The 22,054-nt window shown below is 60.1% G+C and overlaps 1 protein-coding gene across 1 annotated transcript; it reads right to left on the bottom strand.

The window, feature by feature from the left end:
• Nucleotides 1-16,544: 16,544 nt before the first annotated feature.
• SOCS3 (suppressor of cytokine signaling 3) lies at nt 16,545-21,120 on the bottom strand. Its single transcript, XM_081162706.1, has 2 exons — nt 20,935-21,120; nt 16,545-20,357 (listed from the first exon to the last, which is right to left on the bottom strand). The coding sequence occupies exon 2, from the start codon at nt 20,267-20,269 to the stop codon at nt 19,604-19,606; it is 666 nt and encodes a 221-aa protein (XP_081018832.1). The 5' UTR covers nt 20,270-20,357; nt 20,935-21,120; the 3' UTR covers nt 16,545-19,603.
• Between the last annotated feature and the right edge of the window lie 934 nt (nt 21,121-22,054).

Raw genomic sequence — 22,054 nt, 5'->3', positions numbered from 1 at the left:
CCGAGCCTGGGGCACAGCCCCGGAGACTGAGCCTCACCTCCCGAGGGGCGCCGTCTGCGAATCAGCAGCGTTTTGTTTCCTCTTCGGTCACTTCCCACCTGCCGCAACCTAACGGTGCTGTTTTCTCGGCCGCTCTCCCCACGTTTCCCTCAAGTTTATCGCAGCAAGTGCGGTGTTTGGACGGAAGGAAGGTGTTCTTTACCCACAGTGATTTTATGGTCTCACAATCCTAGTGAAGGCGAAAGAACACATTTTGCCTGAGCGGTTAATAATGATGACTTTTTAATTTTTTTTTATCCTTGGAAGAAGGATAGTTAGATTCACTTTATTAAAATTCCACAATACAGATGATAATAAAGAATTTTAAAGCATTCTAACCCCCCCTCCCCGATGCAGAGATAACACTTCAAGCATTTTGGTAAATATTTCTATGTGTTTCTAAAAATACCTAGAAGGACTTATGCCCCAAAACTCATAAAAAAATGCACTCAGACCTAAATACCGTTGCTGTCTGCCTTTTCTCCCTACTGATGTTTTGTAACTGGCTTCACATATGAGTAAACGTGCGGCTACAGAGACGATTATAAGGACACATCCTGTTCGGCAGAGCCCGTCACTGGACTTGGAGTTTTTGCCTCTGTAAGCATTGTATGTACACCTATTACGACATGCCTCGCTTCTTCCCTGAAATAAGTTCGGCTATTACAGTCTGCCTTTTCTAAGTCTCCCTTCACCCCCCCCCCCAGGGTTTTTATCTGTACTCCTCTGATAAACGTAGTTCCCATAACAACAACTGTACACGATCATCTCCCTGCTGTAGCTGCTAAGATCCTTCGGGGAACCACCCACCCCCACGGAAGACCCCACCCCTTACGCAGAACTCAGCAGCTTGCACTTAGAGACACCCCATAAATATTTTTTGAGTAAGGGCATGAATAAATGAATTTGTTCAATGATTCATTCAGGAGCTCTGCGGGTGATTAACACCGCACTCGCTGGCTTCCAGTTTCTCAAGCCCGGTTTCTGCCCCACAGGGCCCGGGGTGCCGGTCTTCCCGTCTCTCCCCAGCTCAGGGATGACAGGGAGATGACACCGCGCCAGGGCGCCTGCCCCCTTCTGTCCCAGGATGGCGTGGACCTGGGCTGACACTCGGGTTGACTCAGAGCCTTCTGACCCGCTCTTACTGTCTCGGACCTCGGTTCCCTTTCACCTCCCTGCCCTACTTTCTTTCTGAGTTTATGGAGAAGCGGGGAGAACTTGGAGCCGTTCCGCGGGGCCGTTTGGAGAAGTGGTGAGGGTGTGGCCGCCCTGAGTGGCTCCCTGGTCAGAGGGTCCCACAGTCCCGGCTCCGTGGGCCTCGGGGCAATGGACGGGCTTTGGGGGAGCACCGTGACAGCCGGTGCTCGGTGAAGGCAGTTTTCACTCTCTTTCCTCTTCTGACGTCCGACACGACTGTCTTCTCACCGAAGGGCCGGGTCTGCCGCTCTCGGGGAGCCCGCACTCCCACCTTCTTTCCGTTTTCCTTCCTCTCTCATCTCTCCTCATCTTTTCGGAATACGACCTCAGCTCCCGAGAAGTTTATTTATTATTTAGAGACCCACTGAGTCTCTTCCTCATAGAGATCTTCTGTGATCGTATGTCTGGACTGTAGGGTCCCCCCGCCCCCAGCTTATCATTTTCTTTGACACACGTTTTCACTCCTGGAACCTATAGTTTATTTTGGCCAGAGTTCCCTGAACTTTTTGAAGAAACATCCCCTCAAGTCTAGGGTGCCCGGCTGACAATTCCTCCGATCTCTTCCTTTAGCTGTGATACACCCACAGGGAATTACCCTGAGTGGAAAGTGAGCCCACCGTGAAATTTCTCTCCCGGAATCCACACATCAGACTCTTTGCTGGATGACAGACCATCACCACCCTCCCACCCCCCACGCGATCCCCGAGCTCGGCCCAAGATGAGTTGGCGGCGCTGCGCCTGGCTCTGCGAGGGGCTGACTTTCTAAATACTGGCTAAGAGAGGCAGTGTGACCCAACGGAACAAAATCCACTCTGCGCCCGGCCGGGCGTGGCTCAGCGGTTGAGCGTCGACCTAGGATCCAGGCGATCCGGGTTCGATTCCCCGTCAGGGCACATGCCCGGGTTGCGGGCCTGATCAATGACTCTCTCATCATTGATGTTTCTATCTCTCTCTCTCCCTCTCCTTTCCTCTCTCTGAAATCAATAAAGATACATTAAAAAAAAAAAAAATCCACTCTGCGCCTCTGAACCAGGATTAGGGGAAGATATGACACCCGAGGAGCTTAAAATCTAATGCTGTGAGTTTAGGACTTCGAATCAGAGCGTTTACAACCTAAAGGGAAGGAACATTAAGAAGACGGGGGTAGCCCGGCCTGGTGGCTCAGCAGTGGAGCAGCTACCCATGAACCTAGAGGCCGCGGCTCCATCCCGGTCAGGGCAGGGCACATGCCCACACTGCCCGCTGGATCCCCAGTAGGGGGCGTGCAGGACGCAGCCCACTGATGATTCTCATCATTGATGTTTCTCTCTCTCTCCCTCTCCCTTCCTCTCTCTGAAATCAAGAAAAACTTAGCAAAAAAAAGGGGGGGAGGGTACAACTTGGGACAGATTTTTTTAGAAGAATTTTTAAACTGTGTTTCTTCCTGTTTCTGTAAATAATTTCCAGCCATCCTGTTCATTAAACAAATATGTACTAATAAAGAGAAATACCGGCCGAGAGCCCACCAAGCACATAGCTAGACGCACAGCAGGTCTGTTCTCAGGGGACTGAGCTCTGCCCCTTGAGACAGCCTGAAATGCAGGGGACACTAAGATCGGGGGGCGAGCACCCCGTGGGAGTCACCTTAAGTTCCACTTGAGGGGCTTGGGGATGGGTCATCGTGAATGGAACTCTCTGGAAAAACCCTAATACCTCTGTTGCAACATTCTAGGAAAACGGCCCGTCTGTTGAATAAGGGTGAATCAGTTGGGGAAGGTCTGGGGCAGCCAGTGCTGTCCCACGGCCCCTTGTCCCTGCGCTTCAGTTCCGCAGCGATGCTCCAGCCACCCTCTGGGGGCCGTGGGGGAAGAGAGGGTGATGCTCCGGTCGGGAATTTCAACGAAACACATGCAAATGGTCAGCCGGCCCTTTGGAGGAAGTTATGAGACAAGCGGGCTGTGGGCAGCTCCGTGTTCATAACCCGCAAAGCAGAAGTGAGAATGGCGAGACTTCCCAGTTCTCCCTCCCCTTTCCACCCCTCTCGCCCCGCCCCCCCCCACCCCGTGGGCCCTGTTCCTCCCCCTCCGAAATGAGACCTGTGACTTTCCCCCAGTTACCCAAGTCTGAGAAAACATCTGCCTTTAAAGGAAACTTGATGTGTAAGGCTCCTTTCGACCCCAGCATTGAGGAATCGATTTGGGGTACTCGGTGGGGCCCGAGGCGAGAGCAGGGGAAGGAGAGAGGAAAGGAATGACCCCATGACCTGCCATGTCTCAGGCCCAGATCTAGGCTGTCCTCTAGGGGCCCTCCAGGCCATTACCACCCTCGCCTAACAGACCAAAGCAATGGGTGGTGGGGTGCGATCTGGCCAGGCCTGCCAAGTGCCCAAGCGTCTGGCCCCCCAGGTTGGGCAGACGCTATCCTTTGGGAAACCAGGACCCCGTTTGCGTATTTCAGCCCCACTCTGGCCTCAACACCCGGCCTCACAGCTGGGTTTGGATGGAGCCATCTAGTTTCCCAGCAACTTCCACTTTTAATGAACCGTCAATTGATCACCTGCTTCCAGGGGCGGGCAGGCGGCGCGGGAAGGCGCTGGCCTCACGTCTGGGAGTAAGCTCGCTGGTTGACAAGCGAGGCCATGCACCGGTGGCGCTTATTCAGGAGCCGGGGCTGGCGCAGCTGGGTTTCCCCTCACCTTGTCCAGCTGCTAGAGCGATGGCAGGAGAGGGCCCTGGGGAGAAAGTGGTTTCCTCTCGTTTCCTGGGCCCAGACCTGAGCCACACTCTCTCCTCTAGCTCGCTTGCTCGCTTGCTTGCTCACCAGACTTCCCTCCCAGCCGGTGGCTTTTTGCCCGACCTTTCCCCATCTCCTGCAGCTGTAACTCTGGCCAACTCAAGGTGTAAACAAAACAGAAGAGCACCAATCAAGGACTGGCAGTGAGTCATAGAGTGTATTTCTTTTTCTGCAGAGTGAGAGTGGGCATGGGCTAAGTGTCACTTTTTTTTTTTTAATCTTCACCGGACGATTTTTTCCATTGGTTTTCAGAGAGAGCGGAAGGGAGAGAGAAAGAAACATTGATGTGAGAGAGAAACATCTATCGGTTGCCTCCTGAACATGTCCCGGCCAGGGATTGAACCTGCAACCTAGGCATGTGCCCTGCCTGGGAATCAAACCCACAACCTTTCGGTGCACAGGACAAGGCTCCAACCAACCGAGCCAGGGCAAGTTTCACTTTTTATTCATATGTAATTTATTTTTAAAATTTATCTTAATTGAGGACAAGTATACATTTAGTACACACATGTTCTACAAGGTTCAGATATTATGCGATCATTTGAAAGAAAAAGAAAGGAAGCTGAGGGTTGTAAACTGGGGGGAGGGGTGAAAGTCTGGGGCGCAGGGTGGAGCACCTAGAGGACCCTAGCAGCTGAAGCTCCAGGGACCAGGATGGTCTGGGCCCGGACACAGGCCTCACCACTTGAAGCAAGCCAGGTACTCTCAATCCCAGAGCCCTCACCTGAACACAGGTGGCCTGCCGTGGGGATTCTCCCTGCCTCCGCCTAGCCCACGGGGTGGGGTGCTGGCAGATGCAGGCCTGGGGTGGCAAGGAAGGCGGCATCTCAGGCCCCACCTGAGGCTAAGGAGTCAGAGTCTGCGCTTGAACCAGATCGAAGTGTTTCCCAGGGACTAAAAGTTGGAGAGGAGCTGGGTAAATGACACGCCGCAGTATTTAAGGCACGTGGAGCAGAGTGGGCCGGGTAAGTGTCAGTCCCTGCCCGCCCTCCCCTGGGCCTTTGGAGACTCTCTCCTTTTGCTCTGGAGAGATGGTGGAGTTAGGTAGTGGCTTGCGTCCTGACGGTGTTGCATCTGTTTTGTCTCCTTATACAAGTGGACGGGGGACGGATGGCAAATACTCTTATCGGGTTCACACGTGTGGCCCTGAGGAGTCCAGCAATTGGTCCTGAGGTCACAGAGTAAACCCAAGGGGACTGGGGTCACCTGTGCATGTACCGGAGGCTTGTCCAACAAGTCAAGGCCACCCATGGAAGCAGGCCCTCCCTCTGTGGGGGGAAGGGGCCCAGGGGCAGCTGGACCCCATGACCATCAGAACCGTTTGCTGGAGTTTGGTGTCCTAAGCGGGACACAAAAATGTGACAGTTGAACAACTTTTACTTAATGATCATTTGGGGGGGGGCACCCACCTGTGCTGGGCAGTGGGGATTCAACACCCAACCATATGGACACACAGGGTAAGGGGTTACAGTCAGGAAGGGCAGGCAAATGGGACACAGAAGACTGTGCCTAGACAGGCACGGGGTGCTGGGGAGACCCCAGCCGGAGAGGTGGGAGCAGAGAGTGGAGAGGCTCAGGGGCCAGCACCTGCAGGGTGGACGCTGGAGGAGGGAGCTCTGCGGCCACAGGCTCTGGACACTGTCAGAAACCTGGCCCCGGAGAATGTTCGCGGCCTAGGGAAGGGCCTGGGTTTGGCCAAAAAGGGGTGGGAGCTGGGCGCGGCCAGGGAGGAAGGTGGGGAGGCGGGGAGCCCTGCCCCGGCCTGCCCTCTGTCCGGCCCGCGCACCCTGCCGGGAAGCCCGGGGCGCAGCTGCTCGCGCCTGCCCGGCCCAGAATAGTCTCCCTTCCGGGCAGGGCTGCCCCGGCCCGCAGCGCCAGCGCCCGAAATAGGGCCCGGCCCGGAGGCCCGCGGGCGCGAGGGGCCGCCCCGGCCGCAGGACGCGCGCGCGCGCGGGGGCAGGGACCCTGGCGCGCGGCAGGGACGGGGGCGCGGGGGCGCGGGGGCCCGGGGCGGGGCGCAGGCCGAGGTCCAGGAGCTGGGGTGTAGGGGGATCCTGGCTGCAGCCTCGGGCGCAAAAGGCCCGCGGGGCCGGGGCCGGGATCCCGGGCGCGGGGCCAGCCCGAGGCGGCGGGCGGGGCGCTGACCTCACCATCGCGAGGAAGCCCGTCGGGGGCGCCGCGCTGATGGCACGACCGAGGAATCCGCAGCTGGCGCGCTCGGCCGGTGCGCGCGTTCCCTCCCTGTGGACACGTCGCCGGACCCGAGGGGTCGCCTTGGGCACCGGGAGGCCCGGTGACTCAGGCGAGCCCGGTCCCACCAGGGCGTCCGGAGAGTCCCGCGGCGGGGTGGCCTCCAGGCCCCCCCACCCCCACCGGGGCGCCCCGCTCCGGCCCGCCCCGTCGAATAAAAACAGTGTCGCCGTCAGAGGCAGACCTGGGGCCAGGCGCACGGTGCTGGAGGTTCTAGGCGTGCCTCTCACAGGCTCCCCGGTGCCCTACCTGGACGGTGAGGCTGAGCGAGTTTAAAAGGTGCCTAATCTCACATTCTGACTGTGCAGCCCCCGGGCCTCACCGACCTTCCTCCTACGCGCTGACCTCCTGAACCTGCCCCAGCCTCAGTTTCCCCATCTGTTAACCAGCCGTCAGTCACACCTACCCTGCAGGGTTGGTGTGATTAAAATAGAAGGATTGTGTCATGCGGCCTGGGCTGGGTAACCCGGGCCCTCTGCTCCTGCCAGCCCCTTCCTCCTGCATGCAGCCTGGGGGCAGGAAGGCCTTCCTAAGCCACTGTGTCACAATCCCGGGCCCTGGGTCTGCAGCTGCTGTGCCTCAACACCCTTGCCAGGGCCTTCCCCACCCCACCCCACCCCGCCCCACCACACACAGGGTTACCTTGGAGCCTGCCTCGCACAAGAGGATAGTCGGAACCTGCAGGAATCCCGGGCTGAGGGCCAAGAATATTAATGGAGGGCCCAGCCTGGCGGGGGTGAGTCAGCCTGTCCTAACGTTCGCTCGTTGCTGCTTCAGCTGCCCTTTGCCGCGGTTGCCAGGATGAGGCGGCCCCTGGACATGGCTGGGAAGACCAGCGGGCCCTGGGGGTGGGGTTAAGGGCAGGCTAGTGCACCAGGCTGGGAAGGGGCTCTGATCCCCCCTTCTCCTCCTCTGTGGGAACCAAGGCTCGGGCCAGAGCGGGAACGGCGGTACCCCATGTGAGGAAGGGCGGGCCTGGCTTACTGTAACCACCTGGCCCAGCGCCTGATTGTCCTGTGGTTGGGCAGGCCAGCCGGAGAGGGGCCCCGGTACGGCGAGAGCTCCCTTGCTCAGTGTGTGGGGAGTGGAGGAGGGCCTCCCGTCTTCCCCGGGGACAGTGAGTAGACCAGGTGGGGCTGCCTGGAGCTTGCGAAGGCTTCAGCTTTCTCCCCTCAGCAGGGCAGGCCACTACTTAAGTGCCAGATTGCTTGTGAGAAACGAAGCCCATCCAGGGGCCCAGCTCCCTCCCAGGGGCATCAGCGCGGCCAGCACCGACTGAGCACTCACTGCGCACTAGGCAGGGTGGGTGTTCGCTCGCCGAACTATCATCACAACAACTCTAGGAAGTGGGGACCGCTGTATCCCCAATGCACACATGGGGAGCAGCCTTGGAGACCTGTGTGCGTCTCCTGGCTGTGAGGAGGTGAATGAACCCCGATGAAAACCCAGGCTCAGGTTCCCCACTCCCTGAGGCTTCCTGAGCGCGGCCTGGAGGGGCAGCCGGCAGCCCAGCTGACCACCGGGGGCCTGAGCCCCTCCCCCAGGCAGCGGCCTGCTCGGTACTCAGCTGACTTCCTGTCCCTGGAAGAGCAGCTGCGGGTAGGCTGGGGCAGGGCGGTCCCCTTCCTGTGGTTCAGGTAAGAGCGTAACCCCATGCCTTCTTGGCATCCTCCCTCCTCTTTTCCTGGGCTCTACAAGTCAGACCTGAGTACCCCGAGAGCCTCTCCGGGCCGGCGTCCCTGGCTGCAGGTGAGGGGCCCAGTGGGCAGAGCCAAAGGGCTGCAGGCCCTTGTTGAGGAGGCCAGGACTAAGAGCCTTCCCTTCAGCCATCAAGGGCTGCCTGGAGGCTCTCTCTACCACACCTCCTCTCCGAGATGAGAACACAGTGATACAAGAGGCACTGACAAAGCCCCTCCACTTCCTACCTCAGCCTCCCCAACCTGGGTTCAACAGGTATGCCTGAGGGATGCAGGCTCCCGCACACCCGTGTCCATCTCACCACCAGACACCCAGGGCTTTGCAAAAAGCTGGCTGTTGGGCATCCCCTGGACTTTTCCCTCGGTGACATTGCCAAGGAACTGTGGCACTGGCCAGATTCCCCAGGCGCGGACAGCCCCATGGCTCCACCTCCCTCGGTCCCTCACCCATGGACGCTCCAGATACGATTTCCAGGGGATGCTCTTTCTCCTGTGAGGGGTCATCTGAGGTTGCTAAGACGGTGACTTCACCAGAGTCATGCAGGAAGCATCCCTGCAGCTAAATGAGGCCGTGTCTGTGGAGGACCAGGCCAAGCCAGGCGGGCTGCAGACACCCGCTCCCGCTCCAGGAGGCACCGCCTGCCCTCAGCCCTGCGCTTGGCTGGGCCATCCATCCGCTGGGCTCCATCCGTGGGCGCCTTTTCAGCTTGTCCTTGGCTCAGGGCGTCTTTAACGGAACGTAAAAGGCATTCGGCGTGTCCCTCTGCCTGAGAGCAGAGAAGGACACTTCTCTCAGGCTCTTCCTGGAAGGTGCAAAGAAAGGAGAAAAAAAATGTTCTTGATTGGAGATCCCGCAGGATGGACCGGCAGTCCTGGGGTGAAGAGTGCCCCTTCTTGAGATTCATGTCCATGTGGAACCTGTGCTCGTGACCTTATTTGGAAATAGGTCTTTGCAGATGTGATAAGTTGAGATGAGGTCATGCTGGATTAGTTTGGGCACTAATCCAATGACTGGTGTCTTTACAAGAAGAGGGAGAGTTGGACACAGACGCACAGGGAAGGCAGCCACGGGAAGTGGAGGCCGAGATGGAGTGATGTGCCTGGCAGCCAAGGGGCGCCAGGGGTGGCCGGCGATGTGGAGAGCTGGGAAGGGTAAGGAAGGCTCCTCCCCTGGAGGCTTCCGGGGGAGCACGGCTCTGCTGACACCTTGATTTTGGACTTCTGGCCCCCAGAACTGCGAGGAAGTGTTTTCAACCGCTCAGTTTGTGGGCCTTTGTTAGGGCCGCCCTAGGACACTCGCACCACCACCCAAGGTCAAACAGCGGGCAGCTGAAGAACACAAGGAGGGGGGCAGCAGGCGCTGAGGGCAGGGAGACCCCGAGGGGGCGGGAAGGAGCGCTTCCTCCGCTTCTTCCTCGCACCCAGCACAGGAAGCCCAGGAAGCCGGGGACCTAGTGGCTGCTTCTTGCCTGCTCCCACCTTCCTCCCTGCAGGAATGTGGGGGGGCGTGAGTCAGGTGAACCCCCCAATCCTGCTGGTCCCAGGGAGACCCTTCCAATAACAATAACCTTGAACATAGTCTTGTCTCAACCTCACAACCACCCATGAAGCAGGTTTGGTCGAGATCCCCGTGGACAGCTGAGGAACCGAGGCAAGGCCGTTAGGCACCCGCCCAAGGTCGTTCATCAGCCACACTGATCTGGGACACACCCGCAGCTGTCCTGGCCCACAGCTGGCACTCTGTCCTCTAACCGACTGGGGCCCCTGGTAGAGTCGGCAGATGGTGGCCACAGGCAAGGAGGCTGAAGCCTGGGTTTGGTCTGTTCCTGGTTATCTGTGTGACCTTGGGAGAGTCACATTACATCCCTGTTTCGCAGTTCCTCCCCCTAAAAAGATGGGGACCACAATAGGACCTAGCTGAGCGTATGCTGGAAAAAGAAATGAGTCTGTATGTTTCTAGATCTCGGTGTATCGGAAGCATGACCACAAAAGTTTGAAATAGCCCGGCTGGCGTGGCCCAGCGGTTGAGCGTTGACCTAGGATCCAGGAGATCGCAGTTTCAATTTCCCGGTCAGGGCACATGCCCAGGCTGGGAGCTCTATCACCAGTGGGGAGCGTGTGGGAGGCAACCAATCATTGACTCTTTCTCATCACTGATGTTTCTCTCTCTCCCTCTCCCTTCCTCTCTCTGAAATCAATTAAGATATATATATTTTTTAAAAGTCAAATAAATAAAATACACTGGCTGAGGTCTTCCTTACTCTAGGAAATAGCTGCGGGGTGGTGAACCTGTCTTATTCCTACTCCATAGGCCGGAGGGAGACCAAGGCCGAGAGCATTCTCACACAGTCCTTGTCTGCTTCCCATAGAACTTTGCAGAGAGCAGGGGGCAGAGTTCCACCTCCCCACTGCGGATTCAGTGGCTTGAATCCTGCCTCAGAGACCAAGAGCACCTTAGATCCTAGTCCAGGAAAGCCCCAGCCCTGCCACCACCTCCACCCTGAGTCCTGGTCAGTCATCTCCTGGGTAGCTGTGTTGCTCACAGCGCTAACGTAGACTGGGATGATTCACCGTCACCCATCACCCCATGGGGGGACAGTCCGCCGTGCACACCCGAGGGATGGTACTGTGTGCAGTGATGTGTCCACCCTGCGCACGTCCAGGAAGTCCTCCAGCCTCCTCTGCACGTTTCCCCATTTTTCTGTCAGGGGCCTAACCCTCTCCCGGGCATCTGGCCCTTTTAATTGGCTCCTCTCCAGATGTCTCTCCTACCAGCCACGAGTCTGGCCTCCCGGCCCAGTGGCCTTGTACACCCCGCCCAGGTTGAGGGTCCTCCCCTTTCCCTGGCAGGACTGGCCAGCTCTGTCCTCACCCTAGTGCCGCACAAGGTCTCTTCCCTCAGCGGGGCCCCTTGGCTGACCTTCTCGGCTCCTTCTCTCAGGCTGGGCAGACCTGGCGGTGTGCCTGCCTGAGGGCCCCGCCGCTCTCCTGGGCTCCTCCCCTTCACTCCAGGGCTCAGGGTCCTGATGAGTTCTCAGCCAAACTCCGAAGTGATGACCCGAGGAGCCCGATGGGGAAGCCCCAATGCGCAGGGCAGTGTCCCATAGCCAATGACCACCCCACCCCCACCCCCACTGGGCAATGCAGCGAACTCCGGACGTCTTCCGGGTGGCCTTCCTGCCAGACGCCCTTGCCTACTTTTACCAGGTGCCAAGGGACACTGAAGAGCTGGAGTGAGCCAGCCTGCCCCCCCCCCCCCGCACTCGATCCTCTCCCTCCAGCCCCCTTTTCTAGGATTCTATCACAGAACGGGACAGGGAGCTTGCTTGTTCAGCCACCCCTTGGCTTCCAGAGGGCTAGTTTACAGCACTGTTGGGGTTCTCTGAGGCTTTGGGCTAAACCCTGCACACTGGGTTGGCCGGAGGTCTTGCTGGGATACCTCTGGGAATTCTCCATCCACTGGAACCCCCAGCCCTGAGCAGCTGAGGCTCCCACTGCTGGGACGGATGCCCCTGGTGATCCCTGCAAGCACCCAAGGTCTGGATGGACGGAAGGACAGCCCTGACACTAACCCCCAGGGCTGAGCTGGTTTCCGACGACAGGAGGCGACCGTGGACTCAGCCGCCACTGGGGTCCCTGGGGAGCCTTCACGTAGGAGGCCGCGATGAGATAACGCGCATTAAGATGCATTTTGAATAAAACAGAAGCGCTCTTTAAGCAAACATAGATACCGAGAAGAAAAGAGGCCTGTCTGCTTCCCCAAGTCAAGAGCTGTGAATGATTTAAATCATATTTTAACGATTTCGGAAACCCTATTATTGAAAGACATTTCTTGTTTGGTGCAGCCACAGATCCAGTGTTTGGGGGTGGGCGGGGCTTCTGCCAGTCACCCCTGCTCTGTTGGATTTGGTGAAAAACATACAAAAGTGGAAGACCCGGTGCCTGGAACTGAGCAGGCATTGAATAAGTAATTGTGGAAGGAAGGAATGAGGCTGCTGCATAAGGGATGCCTTCCAGGGAAGAGAGGCCCCAGGATGGTGGGAGTCCAGGAGAGCTGCAGGGAGGAGGCGGGGAAGGGAAAGGAGGCAGCCTCGAAAGAGAGGCCAAATTCCAAGAGGGGGGAGGGCCGGCTGGGCCGGCAGGGTCACGCTGACCTGACGGCTCACAGGTGAGCCCAGGAGTGAAGCTTGTGCCTGCAGGTGAAGAGACCACCCACTGGGGGGAAGCCCCCCCCCGCCCCCCGTGTGGGGAGGGGAAGAAGACAAGCTCTGTACTTGGGTGAGACCCCGAAGCTCCCTGGAACCTGCCCAGAGGAAAGCGCCGAGGGGATCCAGTGTGGGTCCTACGGGGACGAGCTGTGTGTGGGACATGAAGGGAGCAGTATTTTTAGAAGATGAGTCTGGCATGGATGTGCCCGATGGGGACATACCAAACTTCTTGAAGTTCCCCAAAGTATTTTCCCCTTTCCAGGCCGTTTCCCTGTTTCTGGTCATTAGAATGTCCCACTGTCCCACGCCTGCCAAGGGAACACCTGCTGTTTCTTCTTAGCTTGAGAGAGTCACCTTTTCTGGGAAGCCACTCTAGGTCATTTCCTCCTCCCCTCCCCCCTTGCTTACCCTGTATACCATTTTATTTTTATACCCATTCCTTTTTAGGATACTTCTTGGTTTTCTCGGCTGGTTCCCCTTTCAGACTGTAAGCCTCTCGAAGCCCAACTGTTTCCCGCTTGGCACTGATCTCCAGCACCCATCAGTGTCCAGGACGGGGTTCCCACCTGCGCCCGTATCACCTGGGGCGCTGTTAAGGCAACCGTAGGGTGCTGCTGCTGCACCCTAAAGTTCAGAAACACTGCAGCCCCCATCACACAACTTCACGGGACACCACCTGCAAAGAACATATTCTAAATAGCGCCCCCTGTAGGTGTGCAATACTGCGGCTCCCGGAGGACCAGGTCCTTACAGTTGGTGTCTGTGCCGCCTTCAGTAGCCTGTACATTACAGATCCTAAGTAACGTTTTCTGTGTGAAGAGCGGATTTGAGATTTGGGGGAAGGGATGTGAAAGAGAGGAAATGCATTTTCTCGTGTAAATAATGAACTGGCATCCTGGTGTATTTGTTTCTAAGTCTAAGTTTTCAGTCTCTTTCCTTTTTTTTTCTTTAATCTTCACTGAGGATATGTTTGTACTGATTTTTAGAGAGAGAGAGAAACATAGCTGTGAGTGAGAAACACTGATCAATTGCCTCCCATATGTGCCCTGACTGGGAATCGAACCTGCAGCCTTCTGGTGCAGGGGACCATGCTCCAAGCAACCCAGCCAGGGCCGCAGCCTTTTTCTAAAGCAGGGCCTGATGCCCGCTATGAACAGGAGCAGTGCCAGCATTCAAGAGGATTGCATGAAGTTTTCGAATTTAGAACCCTGGCTTCTTTTCAGAAGAGAGCCTGGGGTGGGGTGGGGGTGGGGGGCTCTGGTTCTCTCCGCCACACAGCCTTCCAGGCCACCGCTGTTGCTTAAGGCCGTGCTGCAATCACAATGCTCCGGAGTGGGAAGTCCAGAGTTCTCCCTGCTTCTGGGAACAGCCCCCCACCCCCTCCCCGCACCGGCTTCCACAGGCAGTCCTCATGACAGTGGGTCAGGCTCACCCAAGGATTTCACAAATGCCTGGCCCGTTCCCAGCACTGCACAGCTGGGAGGGCTCAGCTCTAGGGTGGGGAGGAGCGCGGCCCCCCTCCCCCCGCAGGCCCTGGTCTTGGAGAGAGGGAAGGGCTGCACTTGTCCACGCTTGCCACGGCGAGGGCGGGCGGGGAAGCGGGCCTTCCCTCCCTGCTGACTTCCCAGCTGGGCTTAGTCAAGGTTCAAGGAGGAAGAGAGGATTTTAGGTTTGTCTTCCCCGAAGGCAGCAGTGGTCTCAGCATCACCTCGGGAACTGTTGAGTGTTGAGATTCCCGGACTGTCCTCGGGGCTTCTGATACCGAAGAGCTGGGCTTGTAATCAAGGCATCAGGAATTCTGTCCACTCCCTGGGGGGCCCGCAGGTGCTTCTGTGCATTCCGGGACCTTGCGGGACCTTTCGAGACCTTGAGAGGAGGGGGATACGGGCCGTGAACAGGGTTCCTGCGTAAAGAGCCCTGGATTCTCCGTCAGGACCTCCAGCTCTAACTGTGCCGCCCCAGCCACGGCGCGACCCTGGAAGAAATGCCTTGTATTTCACGCCTCAGTTTCTCCATCTCTGAAATGAGTGTGTTCTGACCCGAGGGTAGGGTGATCAACTGTCCTGATCTGCAGGACTTGCAGGTCTAAACTGGGACAGCGCTGGGCAAACCAGGACAAGCTGGTCATCCTACCTGGGGGTGAGACAAAATTGCAGGTGAGCCACATACTGGAAATGTGACTCGAAGATGCACCTTTTTGGTACAAACAGCAGTCCCTAGCTATTTATTTATTTATGTTTAATTTGATTTGAGAGAGAGAGAGAAACAGCCACGTGAGTGAGACACACCTATTGGTTGCCTCCCGCACACCCCCTAACTGGGGCCAGGGATGGAGCCTGCAACCGAGGTACATGCCCTTGGCAGGAATCAAACCCAGGACCCTTCAAGCCCGGGGGCTGACACTCTAAGGGCTGAGCCAGGCCGGCGAGGGCCCTAGTTATTTATATAGTTACTACCAGTAGGTTCTGGTCCGTCACTCCCACTAAATCTCAGGGGGGCTGGGCTGGGCTACAGGGCCTTGGCTTGTCCCAGCCATCCCCTGCCCCGCGGGATGTGTTCAGCAGGTATCTGCAGAGCGAATGAGGGAGGAGGCAGGGGGCTGCGGGGCTGCGGGACCGGGATGGGGGTGCGGTGGGGTGCGGTGGGGGCGGGGAGGCCTCTGCTGGCCTGGAGGGGGAACTCGGCTCCCCCGGGACCACACAACTTGCCCACTCCTGGCCAGGACAGAGTAGGTGCTCCCTGAGCAGCCTCCCCTCCGAGGGTCAGTGACCCCCGGGCCGGCCTCCCTGCCCCAGCCCCGGGCGCGCCGGCCCCCCTCCCCTCCCCGCCCGCTCCCGCCCCCCCAGGGAGGTGCGCCTGGCAGCCTCCCGGCCGAATTTCCTGGCACTGGGCTGAGAATAAACAGCACTCTGCGCCTGTAATCCCGTCGCCATGGCGACCCCGCTCTGCGGGCTGCGCGGGGCGGGGCGGGCGGGCGGCGCGGGGCGGGGTCTGCCGGGCGCGCAGGCTCCGCGGGCGCGGCGGCGGCGCGGGCCTCGGAGGTGCCGCCGCCCGCGCTCGGCGGGGACATTCTTCGCATAGCTGCTCCAGGGCTCCCGCGGTGTCCGGGAAGTGACTCTTCCAGGCAGAGGGCCGCCCTGGAGCCACGCGCCCGCCCGCACGGGAGCGGGCGGGGCGCGCGCCGCCGCGGGAGGTGCGCGCGGGACCCCGCTCGTCCCACCCTGGGCCTCGGCCTTCCCGGTGGGTGCGCTCCGGGGCGCCTGCCCCCCCCCCCGCAGGCTTCTGTCTCCGCCTCGGCGCCCCGCGTGGCTGGCTGGCCCTCCCCCTCGCGCCTGGTCCGCCCGCGGCGCCCCCCGCGCAGACCCTCGTGGTCCTCGGACATGGGCGGGCGCGCGTTCCGCCTCCAGCTCCCCGGCCCGGGCCTCCTTCCCTCCCTGCCCCCAGCGCAGGCCTTAGGTTCCCACCCCTGGCGCTCGTTCGTCAGGAGGCTGCCCCAAAACAGCACCACGGGAGAGAGGCCAGGGCCTCTTGGGGGTGGCTTCTCACCGCGCCAAAAGCAGCTAGGGCGCAGGGCCGGGGACCAGCGACCTCCCCACTTTCCATCGGCCAGGGGACCCCAGCTGGGCTCTTCTTAACGCCACTGAAGCATGGGTACCTGCTGAAGCCACAGGGAATTGTCCCCACACCCTGCAGGATGCTTCTCAGTGAATCCTGGAATCAGGCAAGCCCCTCCTCTAGCGCCAGGACAGAGCCCCCCCCCCCTCTCCCCCCATTAAGCCCTTTGGAGGAGGGGGTGTCTGCCTCTGAAAGAACTGGGAAGTAGAGAGATTTTTTTGCGACGGGAGGGTGGAGGGAAACATGAAGGAGCCCTGCGGAGCAGATTACCTAAGGGAAGGACTCTTGCTGGGCTGTGGCCACTCGCTTGCTGTGTGATCTGAAGCAAGTTGCTTTCCATCTCTGGGACTCAGCTTCCTTGTGTGCAAAACCAAAGGGTTGGCCCAGTCTGTGGTCTGGACATGGAGGGAGACAGAGTGAGATACAGGAAGAAGGCTGGAGTAGGCATCGGGGGAAAGGAGTCGGGGGTCCTCCTGCCTCTGCATTCAGCTGTGGGGGGGTTCTGTTCGGGGAGAGCAGCTTCCCCTGGGGTCAGAGAAAGCCACTCCCTTTTGTTAGGGTCCTGTGACTACTGGACACCCTGGCTAAACAGCTGCCTTCTGGGCCAGGCTGGGGACTTAGTGCTCTCCAGGTTCCAAGTGCTTTGGAAGTTAGCTGGTGGCTGACTGGCAGGCCCCAGGGGTGGGGTGGGGGGAGGAGAGCCTGCCAGAAGTTTCCCAGGCTCTCCTGCGAGGCACCGGGCGCCACTGGGTCCCCTCACCTGGCCTGATGCTCTGGAAAGGTGACCTCATCTGGGCCTGAGTTCCCAGTTGCAGAGGCTGTGGTCTTTCTGGTGTGGTTCGTACAGACCGTGTCCACTCAGCGGTGTCAGGCCTGACCTGGCCCTTTTGTCACTTTAGGTTATTTTCCTCAAAAGGTCAGGAAATAGGAAAGAAAAACGACTTTATTTACTTTCTCTGTTGCTTTTTGGACACTTGTTCCTGGACCAGCTTATCAGGGTCCTGGCATTTGTTTTAGGCATTTGAGGCTCAGAGACGGGGATGCAACCCCTGACTTGTGGGCTGACAGTCACCTCTCCCGCTGTCAGGCCTGGGGGTTTGGGGGAGGAAGCGTGGATGGAAATGCCTCAGAGAAGGTATTTTTTTTTTTTTTTTAGCAGAATCCTAGTGCTGAAACCCCCGAGTACTGTTGGTGCAGTGCTACTAACCTCTTGGCTTTGCAGGGGGCACCCACCCAAGGGCAACCCTGGGCATAGACTTAATGCTCAGGGAGGCAGCGAGCGCACGGGCTTTGGAAATAAATGCTCCTGGGTTCAATCCTGTCTTTCCCACATTCCCAAATGGTGTGTCCTTGGGCAGGTTGCTTAACCTCCATGAACCTGAGTGGCTGCCCCCACTGAGTCGACAAATATTTACTAAGCACCGTTCTAGGCATCAGAAGTGACCAGTCCAAGTCCCTGCTCCCATGGATGGACGCACAGCTGTGTGTGAGAATATGGGGTAATACCTGCCTTATGGGAGTGACTGGGAAGGTTAATCCAGGTGGACTCAAAGGACCCAGGTGGTGGGAGTGACTAAAAAATAGACAAATAGATGGGTTGGGTGCTCTTATTGGGAGGTCCGGGACCCCATCCACTGCTCAGGCTGGGGCTCCTAGGAATTGGGTGGGGAGCTGGAGGTGTGGGGAGCAGTGCCTCTGGGGTGGGCCCCACTTGCAGGCAGGGTTTGCATCAGGACTGCCCCTCCCCCCAGCCCCCCATGAACCCAGCTGTGCTGAGGTCACGGGTCAGCGCCAGGACCCTGTAGTCTGGGCTTTCTCGGAAAACCTTGCCAAGGAGCCAAGCGCCTCTAATAGCTTGGAGCCTCTAAAAGCTCTGACCACAGCTCAGCTCGCTCCCTGCAAGCCCTTTGAAGCCCTTCCTTCGAACTTGCTTTGCATATTCTGGTCAGATCTGAATCAGACTAGCAGGAATTACCCTCTCGGTACAGTCTAGGGGCTGCCAGAGCTTGTAAGTGACGTGAAGAGGAGTCTGAGGACGCCAGGGCAGCAAGGGGGCAGAGCCACAGAGGGTGGCTGCGCCCTCCCTCCTCCCCTTGGTGCAGAGTGTGGGTGTGGGTGAAAGAGAAAGCAAGACCGAGAAGGCTCAAGTGTTTTTCATTAAAAAATAGTGCTCTTTATTATAAATTACTGAAATGTTTCTTTTTGAATATAAATATAAATATGTGCAAAGTTTGACTCGGGTTGGTATTTTGTCAAGTTCTTCAAGCATCTAACAGCCTTGAAGGCCTGGGTGGGGGGAGGGGAGAGGACTGGAGGTGGAATCTTTATAAAAGACAGAGTGATTGAGGCAGATTGTAAACATCATTAAAAAACAAAACAAAAACCAAAATAACAGGAAAAAAAACAAAACACAAAAAACCCCAACACACAGCTGCCCCATCCAGACCAATACCTGACACAGAAAACTTTGTGTTTGTTTAGCTCCCCTCCCTTCCCCCCAAAAAACAATTCCAGGTAATTCCATCGCTGCTACATTCCCGTTAAGTTTTCGCTGATCAGTGCTATGGCAGAGCAGAAGCAGCCCGGTGGCAGGTGCCCTGGCCTCTGAATGACTCCGCATGTGCCCCTGCCTCTAGGTGAGGAGGGGGCGCTGTGCAGGACCTGGGGGGGGGGGGCGCGGGTGGGATGTGGGACCTGGTGGCTGTGCTCTGGCTGGAGCCCGGGCACCAGGAGGCACCTGTGACAGGCCAATACCAGCTGGGCTCTTTCGTCCAGTGCTCAGCTGGAAGGCGTGACGGTCCATCTCTGTGCCCACCTCCCATGATGAGTGGCCAGCTGCCTGCCCTCTGAGAATCCCTTGGCCTCTGCCTGGATTGGCTGAGTGTGTGGCTTCTTGTGTGCCAGTCCCTATCCATGGGACAGGGAGCATTTAAGGCAAATCTCCGAGCCAGACATAGGAGGCTCGAAGTAGAACCCTCCATCTTCTCTGGCCGGGTCAGGGGTCAAAGACGGCTCATCTCCTCCACCCCCCCAGCTCCCAGGTGCTGGAAGGTGTAGCCTTGAGTGGGGAAAGAACTGACCAGCCTGTCCATTCCCCCCTCCCAATGCCACTTCCCCCTTAAAACGGGGAAAGGGCCCTGGACTCTTGGGCACTCCATAGACTCTAGGACTTGTGTTTCCAGGCGGCTGTCCCAAGGGGGAGGGAGCAGGACGGCCCCCTTCAGGTCACCCCTTGTCCTCCCCAGAGCCAGGGAAGGAGCATGCAGCCAGCACCCTCCTCGCCTGGGCTGGGTGGTGGGAATGGCCATTTCCTTGGCCAGCCTGCAGCCCGGGGGCTCTGAGGCCCCTTCTCTCGTCCACCCTTTCCCAGGCCTGAGACGCGCTCAGGGTTCAAGCCGTGTTTTAAAACCAAATCAAAGAGCAAACAAGTTCCGTTGGAAAGTTTGCAGATTCCCCGGCAGTTCTCACTAGTTCAGCACTCCGGCAGTGTCCCTGGTCTGGAAGTGCACCGGGCGAGGAAGTGGAGCGGAGAGGAAAATCAATCCACTGCTGTGGCTGCCCTGGTCCCATCGGGCCACCTGGCTCCGCGGGAGAGGCTGGAGTGGCGGAGGGGCGCTCAGGTGGCACTCCCCTGCCCTCAGACGCCTTCCAGGTCCTGCCTGCCCCATTCTCAGGGGGCAGGGCCGGCGGGAGGGGCCTGTCCGACCCCCTGGTTCACCCAGAGCAGCAGGACTCTGTGGGCTGGATTCTTGTGCTTGTGCCATGTGCCACGGAGGCGAGGAGACCCAGGCCCCTCCGCCCCCCGGACCCCTGCCCTTTCGCTCTTTAAAGTGGAGCATCGTACTGGTCCAGGAACTCCCGGATGGGTCCGGGCAGCTGGGTGACCTTCTCGTAGGAGTCCAGGTGGCCGTTGACGGTCTTCCGACAGAGATGTTGGAGAGTGGCCACGTTGGAGGAGAGGGGCCGGCTCAACACCAGCGGGATCTTCTCGCCCCCGGAGTAGATGTAATAGGCTCTCCTGGGGGGGCTCCCCGGGAGCGGCTGTTCTGGCACCTCAGAGGTGGGTTCAGTGGGTGGCGAGGGGAAGGAGGGGGGGCCGGGGGGCGGCATGTAGTGATGCACCAGCTTGAGCACGCAGTCGAAGCGGGGCACGGGCTGGGTGCTCCGGGGGTCGCTCTGCAGGGAGAAGCTGCCCCCCTCGCACTGGATGCGCAGGTTCTTGGTCCCCGACTGGGTCTTGACGCTGAGAGTGAAGAAGTGGCGCTGGTCCGAGCTGTCGCGGATGAGGAAGGTGCCGGCGGGCTCGGCGCTGAGCAGCAGGTTCGCCTCGCCGCCCGTCACCGCGCTCCAGTAGAAGCCGCTCTCCTGCAGCTTGCGCACCGCGTTCACCACCAGCTGGTACTCGCTCTTGGAGCTGAAGGTCTTGAGGCGCAGGCTGGTGTCCAGGGGGCGGCTCATCCCGGCGGCGGGAAACTTGCTGTGGGTGACCATGGCGCACGGAGCCAGCGTGGACCTGCGCGGCGGCGGCTGCAGCTGCTCGGCGGCCTCCGCACAGCGGCCGCTACTGCATCCCGGGGGGCTGCGGGGAGGAAGGAGGGCGCCGCGTGAGTGCCCCGAGCCCTCCAGCGCGCCCGCTGCCCCGGAGGGCCTCTCGCCCGGGTCCCCATTCCCACCCAGGCACCCCGAGGAGCCCGCCTCGCTCTGGTCCCCGCCGCTGCCGGCCCGGGGGGGGGTCGGGGGGGGCGCTTCAGGCAGCCCCTTCCCCAGCGCGCACTGGCAGGGCGCCGAGTGGGAAACTCGGGCGCGGAAGTTGGGTCTCCAGGAGCGTGGCTGGGGTGGGGAGCAGAAAAGGGGCCCCCGGGACACTCTGGGCGCCGCTCAGTCCGGTGGCTCTGAGCGGCGGGGACGGAGAAATCCGAGGCATTGGGGGGTGGAGGCGGGGTGCGCGCGGGGAGGGGGGGCGGGAGGACTTGAGAAGCCCCAGGGCCCAGCCTGGGTATTCCGGGAACCTGGGATCTCCGACTTCCATCCGCTCCGTCTCCTACCTCGTCCCCCCCCCCCTGCCGGGAAAGACCCGGGAAAGGGAGGGGAAACCGGGAAAGCTCCCGGGACTAGCGAGGGCCACCCCCCTCCGCACCGCGCCCCTCCTCCCTTACCTGATCCCAAACTGAAGTCTCGGGCCTCGGGGCTGAGCCTCCTACGGTGCCCAAGGCGCAGCGGCGGTCCGCGCTGCGCCCAGATGTTGGCGGCGGTCAAGTCCACAATGCGGCCCGCGCGCGGGAGTCCCGCGGGCTCGGCCGGGCCGTGCGCCCGCCCTCTGCGCGCCGCGGGGTCGGCGGGGCGGGGGGCGGCGAGGGGCCGCGGCGCGGGCGGCGGGCGGCGGGCGGCGGGCGGCGGGCGGCGGGCGGCGGGCGGCGTGTGCGCCGGAGTCGCGGCGGCGGCGGCGGCAGCGCGGAGAGTCCGAGTCGGAGACGCGGCCGAGGCCGCGCTCGCGGGTATATACTCGGCCGCCCCGCCCCGCCCCCCCGCCCCCCCCGATTCCTGGAACTGCGTGGCCGGCCTTCTTGTAATGTTTAGTCACTACGCGCAGCAACGAAAGGCTGCGCGGCGGGCGAGGGCGGGGCCGGCCGGGGGCGGGCCGCCGGGCCGCGCGCAGACAAAGCGCGGCGCTCGCGGAGGGCGCCGGCGGGCGCGGCGCCAGGCCGGGCGCGTTCCTGGCAGCGGCCCCTCCCCCCGCGCTCCGCCCCCAGCTTCTCATTCACACTTTGCTCCCTCCCTTCTAAGAAGCCTGCTTTCTGGCAGAGGCGGGGGCGCCGCGCTCCGGGCGCGCGGGCAGTTCCAGGAGGTCGGGCCGGAGAGGCTCTCGGCTTCCCTTCCCTTCTTCTTGGACCTCGAGGGGACACCCCCCCGCCCCCACCCCGGCTCGCGCCCCCCCCCCCCCCCGGGAGGCCCCGGCCGGCCACAAGAGAACTGGGGACACTCCAAAGCCGGGCTGTGAAACTGAGGCCGGATCTCGGAGTTGGAGAGGGTGAGGGCGAGCGACGGTCCCCGTGGGCACGTCCCCGAGGCGCAGCCCGAGTCCCGGGGCTGGAGGGGACGCGGCGTGAGTGGCAGCTGTCTGGCCTCCGCGCGTGGCCCGCTGCCAGTTTCTCCGCTGACGCCAAGGTGCCTCCTCCCACCACCCAAACAAACAAACAAACACACGAACAGACAATAACCGCTCTCACACCTCTCGGTCGCCTCCAAACCTGCGTGGTGCCGCGTGGCTCCGGCCAG

Source organism: Miniopterus schreibersii (genome assembly GCF_964146895.1).
Source record: "Miniopterus schreibersii genome assembly, chromosome: 16".
NCBI classification, from domain to species: Eukaryota; Metazoa; Chordata; class Mammalia; order Chiroptera; family Miniopteridae; genus Miniopterus; species Miniopterus schreibersii.
The sequence above is the reverse complement of the archived record's forward strand: the minus strand, read 5'-3'. Positions and strand labels throughout refer to the sequence as shown.

Bases quoted from the DNA above. Each gene is read 5' to 3' on its own strand.
- SOCS3 (XM_081162706.1), bottom strand. From the start codon at position 20,269: ATGGTCACCCACAGCAAGTTTCCCGCCGCCGGGATGAGCCGCCCCCTG.